Genomic DNA, 10,642 nt, shown 5'->3' with positions numbered 1-10,642 from the left:
TTCTGCCCATTCCTTGCGGCAAAGTTGGCTGTCAAGGTATAATAAATGTTAAAAGTGGCATTCTAGACTTACATCTTTCAGTAGGATTGAATCGGAAAATGAGAAAGTCCAGAATTGAACGCTGTAACCAATATTTCTACACGGGAAAACGCCGTGCGCCGTATCTCAGTTCCCTTGCCTTTTAATTCCTCCGGTAACATGGGCTAGACCGCCGCTGCATAACTCAAAAGCAATAACGCCGTCATCATAAGTATCCAAACGCAAGATTGGGACTCTAAGCCGAGACTTCCTGCACCATCTCAGGGATCTGAGGAGCGGGCTGCATGTCTTCCTCAAGGCTGAGACTGCCGTAACCGGTGTCATTACTTGCAGATCGCTCTCGGCGAAGAGGCTTTGCGATCTGCGAGTCGACCAGATCTTGATCGGCATCGCTCTGGAGAGATTGGTCTGATGCACCCCGGCGACGTCGGCTTCGTCGCTTTCTTGATGGCAAGGGCTCGGGAGTCTTCTGAAGGTATTCATCCACGTTGACGCCGGCATTCTCACAGACTGTGGTGCAAGCCTTGACAATGACTTCAACTCAGGGTGGGAGAGAAGCCGTAGAATGCGGGGTTGTAGGCATTGCGGGCCCAGTAAATGAGCTCGGCAGCCACTCGGCCAATGTTCGGGATGTCTCGGGGACAAACCGCCAACTTACGGCCCGCCCGGGGCTTATCCTCAGCCTCGTCGTCCGCGGAAAACGCGGCCTCAGACACCGGAGTTGACGGAGCGGAGGAGTCGGACGAGAGAGAATGTAATCGACATCCGAAGCGAGCAGGTTCAGCAGATGGTAGACCGCAGAGAAACCAACAAGGCTGAGCTCGACCGGGTCGATCGGAAGCTGGTTGAACCAATTGATGGCCTTGTGAATCGTGAAAGACGCGGGCAAGGAGGTCTCGCCGGCAGAGTGCGAGGTGACCACGGCAGCGATCATAGCACAGCGCACCGCGATAGAAATTTCCTCGCGGACTGACACGGGAAGCGACGAATCCAGGAAATTAGCAGCCTGGCTTTGTTCGCCCTTTCTCTTGTCCTTCGGCAGAGCAGCAAGAACAGCACCCACGTTCTGGATCCGTCCCTGCTCAAAAAAGACTGCTTTCATCACCAAAGCACGGGTGTAGGCAGCCGAGAGACGTGGAGCGGTATCAAGCGCCATGCGGATCTTCTCCTTGAAATCGTCCCGACTGGCTTTGGATACGGGTCCCCCTTCGCTAGCCTCAAGATACTTCAGGAGCGCGCTCTGGAGGAGATGACTAGACCACCAAGCGGCGAGAGCATCGACTGAGCACTGAATAGCAGGGTCCTCTTCGACAACATCGAGAAGAACTTCGTCATCACCAGTACCTTCCTGGGTGGGTCTATTCCAGGTCAGGTTCACGGCACGTTGGATGATAGAGTCTGCCATAACCTCCTCGCATTCGAGATTGACGAGTGCCGCAAGGTGGCTTGGAAGCTGATCGGGATGACCCTCGGGGATGGCGTTATTGATCTCTCGCGCAACACCCCACTGGTAGTTGGCCAGAGCGCGAGCGATATCATTGGAGACGTGAAAAGTCCAGGAGCCAGGCTCGCCGACTCGCCACAGAAGGATGCGAACGTGCAAAGCTTTGAGCATCATTCTCATGGGACTTGCCGGAAGGGTGCCAGCGGCGAAAATTGTGAGCACAAGACGGCTTTTACTGATCTCAGCATCACCACCAGTGAGTTGCGCATCAATGGCAATGTCCCATGTCTTCACCCGGCCTCGCTCATCTTCTTCGGTGATACCAGTAGCCCAGGAATAGAGCTTCCATCCCATCAAGCATCGGAGAACATACTCGAAACATCGTGAGGTGACCACGTACCACTCTCGGAAGAATCTGTGGCGCGGAACACCAGCCCGTTGCATGCTGGTGAGCCATGCCTGTCGTCGGAAGTCGCTGGAAGTTGGAGCCATGGTCTGGCTCTCTGAAACGACCTTCGCGGGTGCGCGCTGAGTCACAGGCTGGGCGTTGAACAGGTAGACAAAAACAATGAATGCACTGCCTACCACCAGAGTGGCGAGCAGAAGGAAGTGTGAAATCGCTCGCGCGTGCCACGAAAACCAGAAATTCTTCAAGTAATACTCAGCGTGGACGAGAGTAGGTAACTGGAGTCGGCCGAGAAGATTCAAAGGGATAGCCATGAGACCCTTCTCCTCGGTTTCGGACTTGTCGGAGCCCATGCCCTCTAAGACCATGAGTCCGGCAAGGGCGCCCAGCATGTACTTGTTAGGCAGCTTGGAACGTCGGCGAGAGCCATCTTCTTGTCCATAGTGACCAGGACGAGAACTGGACTTGATATATGACTCGGCGAAAACCCCCGTTTGTGCAGACTCCGCACGCATGCGCTTCCATGCATCAGGGACCTTGATAAGGCCTTCTGGGGGACTCGAAGAGGTTGGCGAGGTTTCGCTTATCTCTTCAGGGTTGGAGAACACACTCGGAGATGTGGGATCTGAGGCACTGGAAGCAGTGTAATTGCTCGGAGATGACACGGAAGCAGTGGATGTGACAGCTTGGTCTGCCGCCTTATCAACTTGGCGAAGACGGTTCTTCAGAGCGGTATTTTCATCTTCCAGGCGCTTGTTGCGAATCTCCAGGTGCTTGATATACTCGGTGGCCTTGGACAGAATGGATGCCTTGTTAAGCTTGCTGGCAGACGTGGTGTCCTCGCCCTCGTCCTCATTCGAGTCACCGTTGGCGTTCTTAGTAGTTCGTAAGCTCGGTACACTGTCACGTAGCTCGGCAATCTTCTCGTTTAAATTCGCTCTGTATCGCTTTTCGATCACGTTGTGCGCACGCTTCTTAGCGGGCAATTTCTTGCCAGGCTGGACAGGACCAGTGACAGTGGTAGCATCATCGTCGCTGCCCGTCTTTCGCTTTCGAGACGTGCCAATGCTGGAGATAGGAGAGACAAGACCTTGAAACTGTGAGTCTTGGGATCCCCTCAGGTTGGGATTGTGACCCGTTCTTCCGGCATGATCGAATGGAATCTCCATCAGCCCGAGTGGCAGCTGCGGCGAAAAGTCTTGGTGGATCTGGCTGGGCGAGCTCAGGGTTGTGTTTGGAGAGACATAGGGAAGAGACTGGTCCAGTTGCTGCTTTTGGTCCCCCTCGGTGAACATAGGTTCATCCCATCTCATCCACTGCGTCCAATCTTGGGTGGCATTATCTGTGGGTGGTTGGGAATACATCCCTCGAGAGTCGTCCCCTTCCGATTGGCGGCCGGGAGAGAAGAGTTGGAAATCACTATCCATGCAGGTGGAGGTCATAGTGACCGGGAAGTCTTGCACTTGACTCCAAGCAAGTGATAGCGTTTGATTTGGATCAGACTATTCACCATTCGGTGTAGTCAACACTATGTCGTGTGTAAGCTTTGCAGAAGAGGATTCACAACGGAGCTCAGCTGTTAGGAACCCATGACTGGACACGCGAAAGCTATGCCCGTATCGGCTAGTGGCGGCAACCTTAAGTGATCAGAGAGAAGATGACACTCACTGGGTCCTGATGCTTTTGAACGTCAATGCGGTTGGGGATTGCTAAAGGGCGTGAGAGGCAGCGTGCAGGGAAAGGTGCAAAGACTGAACAGGGGAATAATGTCAGAAGTCCGAGTCGTAGGCGGTGCCAGCCATGTAGGGAAAGCCGCGCAGTCTAAAGATACCCACCCACTCGGTCGTAGCGTGGGCCTTTTGGAGACGGAGTGATGGGTGGAGTCTCGAATCAATTGGTCTTTCCTGCAAAGGCGATCATCTCTAGTTGAAAGGAGCTTGTGGACCAGTAGTCGCGCCGCGCGAGATTTGGAACACAACGTATTAAAGCTGGCTACCTTGCAGGTCAGGGTGGATGACTGGAATCATCGTGAAGGTGCGCCCGTTGACTGGGGCTTTTTCGGTCGTCGTATGATCGCGGCTCGCCGCACTTCCGGCCAGGCTTCCGTGGTACGGTACCAGTAATAGGTCCTTCGGGGACTCCCCAATGGTGAGGAGGACTATGTTCTAACTGTTATAATACGGTATTTTTAAGTCCATTCTAATTGGTTGTTTTCTACCAAGCCCCTGAATGACTCAGCACGCATGTGATTCAGCGTTTTGCACTCCAGAAGTGCTTTTCATCTTGAAACAGGCCCGGTTTAAACATCAAGAATAGCGCCAAGCCAGCTCGACAGCATTCAGGAAAACCGGATTTCATTTTTTTGAGTCAAAAGATGATCCTGGGCGGGTGCTTGGCATCTCCACCGGTGACATGGCAAAATTCACGAGTCAGGGTGAAATGATCTTATCTGATCGTGTAGCGTCCCCACCCACCATGCAGCGATACGTCCTGAACTCCAACTACGGCGACAGAGACAAATGAGAATGGTCCAGCACACCTGGTGGATTTCTCGCCCGTAGTCGGCGGGGGCTGAAACGGACAGTAAACTCCCTCACCCGCAGCAGGCTACTGTGAAAGTGGCTAAGAGAGGGCCTACAAACCCCTACGGCCTTGAAATGCGTCATCGGGCTTCAATCGGCGAACTTGGACGTCAGAAAACTCTTTCAAGATGGAAAAAAATCTAGGAAGAACCATGGCTCCAGAGTTATAGCTTCATTCGGATCGTTGCCTCGATACCCGCCACCGCTTCCATCAGTTCCTTGATCGTCTTCTTGACCCCTTCACTGGCTTCCTCGTACGGCGTGCGTGGTTTCAATTTCTCTAGGGCATTCTCAATCCCCGCCGCCTGGGCCGAATACAGCGCCACCGCATACTTGGTCGAGGCAATTCCACCCTTGCAAGGTGTCTCAGCCAGTGCTGCAGACCGCTGCAATTCCATTGCCTCGACCATCTTACCGTCGGTGAAGTATTCATAGATTTTTGAAGCCGTCTTGGGAAACACGTTCGCAAATGCTGAGATACATCCCGCCGACCCGACTGTCAGTCCCGCAACCAGGAAATCAGACTGTCCACCAAAGATGGCAAACTCGTTTGGATTAAACGTGGCAGCCAAGCGGGTGATCTTACCCACAGAGCCGCATGTCAACTTGACCCCGACAACGTTGGAGATTCCTTCGGGGCTTGTAGCCGCTGACTCGCGCACAATTTCCGTGATGGTTTCAGAGTCGATGTCAACCCCATTGCAGACGCCAGGGAAATTATAGATGAGCACAGGGAGGGGGCTCTTGCGCGCCACATCGGCAAAGAATCGTTTGACAACATTCATCGTGGTCGCCTTGCCGAAATAGGCCGGCGGAAGAATTAACAAGTAGTTTGCGCCCGCGGCAGCAGCGTCGTGGGCTAATTCGAGAGTTTGCTTTGTCGAGTGCGTACCCACGCCGGCCATCAGAGGGTAGTCAGGGCCAACAGCCTCACGCGCAGTAGCGATCAATTGAGCTCGCTCCTCCCGCGTCAACAGATATGCCTCGGAGTTCGTGCCCATGATCACCAGTCCAGCTAAACCGGTCCGTGACAGGTACGCATAGTATTTTTTCTGTGATTCAAGGTCGAGTGTATCGGTGACTTGATCGAAGATGGTCACCGCAGGGACCCAAACACCCGCCTTGGGGATACGCGGTTGTGGTGAAAGCTGATCTCCTTGCGATCCCATCTTCAGGAAGTCGATGATACTGATGTGGGTTGTTGCGACCGAGAATTATTCCCGTGGAAAGAGCAACGCCTGTCAATCAAGTAATAAAATAGACAAGAAAAAGATAAACTTGTATTCCTACACAGCAGGTACACCTGCTTTTGATTGCTTTAATATATTTGGGATTATGCGGGGAAAGGTGGAAAAGAATCCGCGTCGGACAGACGCCGATAAGCCGATGCTCGGTGAGCCGGCCGAGCTGGATTTCGAATGGTCATCATTCTTGATCCCTGTGGATTTCACTTGTCCCGCCGAGCGAAAAGCGCTGAGCTAAAGTGTCTTAAATTATGCTGTGAAGTCTCTCTACGCGCAATGAATGACTGAAGCATTTGTTTTGATTCTCTTGATATGATAAGTCCGAGGCAGTGACTACTCAAGCATCAGAGCCTGATTGCGCTATGGATCAAGCAGTCGACGGCGTAAAACCCAAAATCAACGAGATTCATTGAAACATCCCGTGTATAAGATCTTCAATGCTGCATGAAGGCGTTAGTATCAAAAGTATCGCAGCATTGCTAGGAATTGAGGTACACTTACCGTGATGTCTTCCCATTTCTCCCACCCACGCCCACGGACCTGAGCAAGTTCTTCCATTGTATACTGTTTTCCTGTGGTGAAGTATCCCGCGTTAATCTTAGCGTCGATCTCGACCCGCGAGTCGCTGGGGATCATCTCTTCGGGAATGGGAATGCGCTCGAGAATCTTAATGCCCGATTCCACGATGGCATCATGCTTCATATTCGACATGGAAAGCATACGGTCAATCTTCTTTATACCGAGCCAGTGGAGGATATCTGGCATTAGGGCTTGGAATCGCATCTTCGAAATTCAAGTGTTAGCGTACTGCAGACAACGTGGAAAAGGGAGAAGCTTGAGAAATTTCGTACATCTCGCACACCTGCAATGTTCTCCGTTCTCGTGAAGTACTTGTCGGCGGTATCTCCTCCGCGCTTGCGAGCATTGTATACTAAATACTTGATCACCTCGCCTAGGGCGCGGCCTTCCTTGCGGAAATAGATGACCACTCCACTTCCTCCATTCTGTGCCTCCCGAATCGCTTCTTGGACACCGAAAGCCAGATACGGGCGGCATGTGCAGATGTCCGACTGGAATACATCACTCCCATTGCACTCATCATGGATGCGCAATGCCATCTTGACGTTCTCATCAGATACCCGCTCAGGCGGACCGAAGATGTATACGGTGAGTCCTCCGATCGGAGGAAGAAAGACCTTCAAGTCTGGTCGAGTAATCAGCTCTGGGTAGCTGCCACCGGTGTGCTCGAACAAAGTCCGACGCAGAGTGCCCTCGTCCACGCCAAATCGCGCAGCAACTCCGGGCAAATACCACACGGGTTCCACGGCGACTTTCGTGACGCGCACCTCGCCGGAAGACTCAACAACGATAGAGCCATCCACATGGATCTTTCCTTCCTTGACAGCCTCTCCAATCTCGGCTAGCTTCATATTGGCCCGAGTGATGGCCATAGTGGGCCGAATATCCCAGCCGGCTGTCAATTCTTCCTTGTACTGATTGACGATATCATGGCCATACGGATCCATCGACACAATCTTTGTCTTGTCGCCCCAGGCTGGCTGCTGCGCAAAATCAAAAGTCGGCTGGCTATTGCGTAGGTCTGGGCGAAAGTCCGCATCAAGCTCCCCCGCCGCGATAGCAAGCGCATTATAGACGCTATAGGAACCTCCGTGGGCACCGATCGCATTGCGGCGCTTCAAAAGGTTCCCGCTACGGGATACCACGATCGGGCCGCGTGATTTTGCGTCGGGTGCACCCCATTCGAGGGGCACAGGCTCAATACCGCTTTGGCCGGGTAAGTTGTCAACTACTGGCGGTCAGCGTGGTCTGTCTTCTGGAAAATTAACCAGCCTACGATGATGTGCCTATAAGCCTTTGGCAAGGTGGGCGACGTCGGCGACGTCGGCACTGGCATACTGGAGGTTTTTTCTGAATCTAACATCGTTGAGAGTTGAAGAACAGAAAGCAGGGATGTGAAAGGTGTTTCGACGCAGACACATGTGACCTTCCCCGCACGTTATCGCTTATCTGCGCTGTTCGTAGCCCAATGGCTGCGTAATAACTCCTTCAGGTCGAGAGCCGTTGTGACAATCGCTTTACTTTTGGTCAAGAATGTGCTTACCGTGTATGATATAGGTCGAGGATGATGTACTAAAACCCTTTTTGGCCGTGTATACTTCCCTGCCCGATGCGCCCCCACTTCGCCCCGGACTTTTCGGCCTTAGCCTCTAGGGTCAAAATTGCGAACGCCGAAAATTACGCATACCTATCTGCATTGGGGCCTGATACATTGCTGTAGAGCTTATACCTTTTCTTTCGTACGTCGCAGCTTTCTACATTACATTTCTGGCCAGCAGCGTTAGCCAGGCCTTGCGCATGAAATTCAACCTCAAGAGAGGAATTATTGCTGCTAGTAAACATATCCGCACGATCCTCTGGCTGTATTCAAGAGACTTGATAAATTACATCAAATCTACATTTCGAGGGCTTGGATCGAGGTACAAAAAGACAACACTTCTACACAGATCAGGTTCGCACCATACAGAAAAATGGTTGGCTGGCATCGAAGTGATCCCGACCGACTGTTCTGACGGCTTCTTATATTCGCGCCGCTGATTCATCCACGGTCAGATCCTGGACGCCTGCAAAGTCATTGATTCTCATCTATTCCGCCTTTCGACATTCTTTGTCCTGAGATACAGAGGGCAAGGTGTGAGTATGTTTCCCACAATCATCTTCCATCAAGCGATGTTCAGACATAGTCGCCGTTTCCAGACGAGGGAGCCGAAAAGTGGGTTACATGCAGAAAGCAAGCAACATATTGGCAAAGAAAGTGATTGAATGTTCTGGACATGACTGGAGAGGTGCTAAGTTCGTAAATTGGTATCTAGTATTTCTGAAGCGATCCTCCCAAATCGTGAAAGTCATGGTGAGGTTTCATAACTCATCATGCATAGACGAGATGAGCCTTCCTTGAACGGGTATCATGCAAGTCCTAGGTCGCAACGAAGTTGGCCTGCGCGCGCGAGTTTTTAAGTGTGCGCTTGATGAGGTCTTCAACCTCATCCCAGTCGTTAGTCTCGACACGCTCAATGGTGCATTGGAAGTGCTCTTGAATTTTGCGCAACATGTCCCATTCCTCGCGGTTCGAGACGAAGGAGATAGCCACACCGATACGACCGAAACGTCCGGTACGACCAATACGGTGAAGGTAGGTCTGGTAATCGGGTTCACGGGAGCGCGAGCCGCCGACATATGCCTCTGGGATATCCTGATCATCTCATTAGTTTGAATCATTGATAGCTTTGAGATCAACATACGTAGTTAACGACAAGCGAAACGGTAGACACGTCAATTCCGCGAGCCAGAACGTTGGTAGTGATGAGAACCTTTGCGGCGCCGGTGCGGAACGCATCAATGATGGTATCGCGCTGAGAGCCTTCAATTCCACCGGTCAAAGAAGCGACAGTGTGGCCCTCGGCGACCATGCGTTTCTCGATTTCGACGGCCGAATTGCGGGTCTAAAAACTTGTCAATGGCGGATAGGCAAGAATTTAGCGGAAGTTACCTACTCTGACGAAGATAATCGAGGAACCAACAGTGAGTAGGCCGTAGAGCTGCACCAGGTTGCTGTACTTCTCCTCATCATTGGCGCAGTCCATGTACAGTTGCTTGATGCCGTCAACGGTCAACTCCTCATGTTGGAGGGTAATCTCGTTCGCATCAGGGGCAAACTTGGTCGCATAGCGGTAAACATGGGTAGGGAAAGTAGCAGAGAATAGGACGACTTGGATGGTGCGAGGTAGCATTCTGAAAAAAGGTATGTAAGTTAAGGTCGAACGGGCTCAAGGCTATGCGGCGAACTCACCCCTTGACACGGATACACTGGTCACCGAGACCTTGCTGGTCAAGCATGTTGTCGGCCTCATCAAGCACCAAGACCTTAAGTTGGGAAGGATTCATAATCCGCTTCTTCACCAGATCCTGAACTGTACCGGGAGTGCCCACGACAACCGAGCAATTCAAGCGGGAGGGGCGACTGGATGTATCCGCAGGAACTGCAGTGCCAATAACCAAGCCTTCCAGGAATTGTCCCATCACCTGAACAACACCGACGATCTGGCGAGCCAGCTCACGAGTAGGAGCAAGGATTAGGGCCTGGGGGGTCTGTTGAAGCTCTTCGGTGCTAAGATCGAGACGGCTCAGAACGTTAAGGACGAAAGCGGCGGTCTTGCCAGTACCGGACTGCGACTGGCCAACGAGGTTCTTCGGGGGATTGCTCATCAACAGAGGCAGGGCGCGTTCTTGGACCTTAGACGGCTTGCGGAAGCCCATGTCCGAGAGACCTTTGAGGATGCGTTCATCGCTGTATTGCATCATGAGCGGGGTGGCACGGCGCTGTTTTTAATGTCATACTACTCACAGCCCCAAGTCTTCGAAAGACTTGATTGAGTAAAGCGGGTTGTTCGGGTCAGCTTGCAGGTCACTGAGCTTGACCTCGACACTGTAATCCGGCTCGTGAAGATCGGAGGCTTCCACGGCATTTTGAAGCGCATCTACTGAGCCAGATTGAATCATATATTAGTCTTGTTTCGATGTAAAGAAGATTGAATTCACGTTCGCAAAAGGTTCGAGGGGCTGGCGGGGTGCGATGAGTGAGGATATGATGATTTTGTACCAGGAGGAGGGGCATCAGCCGTGGCAGCAGGGTTCGAGACACGGTCGGCCAAAGAGCCCCCGTTCGACGGATTTTCGACGGATTCGGACGCCATCTCGGGATGCGAATTCGCGGAGCAAGGGCGGATTTGAGAGGAGCAAAGAAGGTGGGGCGAGTTGGAGGGGGTGAAAAAAGTGAGGGGATGAGTCGTGAGATGAATGGCAGGACCAAATTCGTCCCAGTGTGCACGCGCGTGCCGGAAGGATAGAT

At 52.4% G+C, this 10,642-nt stretch overlaps 5 protein-coding genes across 5 annotated transcripts; all 5 read right to left on the bottom strand.

The window, feature by feature from the left end:
• Positions 1–274: 274 nt before the first annotated feature.
• N7477_000548 (basic helix-loop-helix domain-containing protein) lies at positions 275–3,331 on the bottom strand (the record flags this gene model as incomplete). Its single annotated transcript, XM_056962211.1, has 2 exons — positions 275–562; positions 698–3,331. The coding sequence occupies 2 exons, from the start codon at positions 3,329–3,331 to the stop codon at positions 275–277; spliced, it is 2,922 nt and encodes a 973-aa protein (XP_056827214.1).
• A 1,304-nt stretch (positions 3,332–4,635) lies between these two features.
• On the bottom strand, positions 4,636–5,640 carry N7477_000547 (dihydrodipicolinate synthase family protein; the record flags this gene model as incomplete). Its single annotated transcript, XM_056962210.1, has 1 exon — positions 4,636–5,640. The coding sequence occupies one exon, from the start codon at positions 5,638–5,640 to the stop codon at positions 4,636–4,638; it is 1,005 nt and encodes a 334-aa protein (XP_056827213.1).
• Positions 5,641–6,174: 534 nt separating this feature from the next.
• N7477_000546 (uncharacterized protein) lies at positions 6,175–6,417 on the bottom strand (the record flags this gene model as incomplete). The annotated part of the gene is made up of 1 exon (XM_056962209.1): positions 6,175–6,417. The coding sequence occupies one exon, from the start codon at positions 6,415–6,417 to the stop codon at positions 6,175–6,177; it is 243 nt and encodes an 80-aa protein (XP_056827212.1).
• Positions 6,418–6,479: 62 nt separating this feature from the next.
• On the bottom strand, positions 6,480–8,006 carry N7477_000545 (uncharacterized protein; the record flags this gene model as incomplete). Its single annotated transcript, XM_056962208.1, has 2 exons — positions 6,480–7,522; positions 7,982–8,006. The coding sequence occupies 2 exons, from the start codon at positions 8,004–8,006 to the stop codon at positions 6,480–6,482; spliced, it is 1,068 nt and encodes a 355-aa protein (XP_056827211.1).
• A 704-nt stretch (positions 8,007–8,710) lies between these two features.
• On the bottom strand, positions 8,711–10,293 carry dbp5 (ATP-dependent RNA helicase DBP5; the record flags this gene model as incomplete). The annotated part of the gene is made up of 5 exons (XM_056962207.1): positions 8,711–8,986; positions 9,036–9,236; positions 9,288–9,525; positions 9,584–10,081; positions 10,139–10,293. 5 exons carry the CDS (start codon positions 10,291–10,293, stop codon positions 8,711–8,713), a joined length of 1,368 nt encoding a protein of 455 aa, XP_056827210.1.
• Positions 10,294–10,642: the final 349 nt, after the last annotated feature.

The sequence above is a fragment of the Penicillium maclennaniae genome (genome assembly GCF_028827695.1).
Source record: "Penicillium maclennaniae strain IBT 15551 chromosome Unknown utg000001l:1.0-3280838.0:1.0-3283122.0, whole genome shotgun sequence".
Lineage (NCBI taxonomy): Eukaryota > Fungi > Ascomycota > Eurotiomycetes > Eurotiales > Aspergillaceae > Penicillium > Penicillium maclennaniae.
Note: the sequence above shows the minus strand (reverse complement) of the source record. Positions and strands in the feature narration are given on the sequence as shown.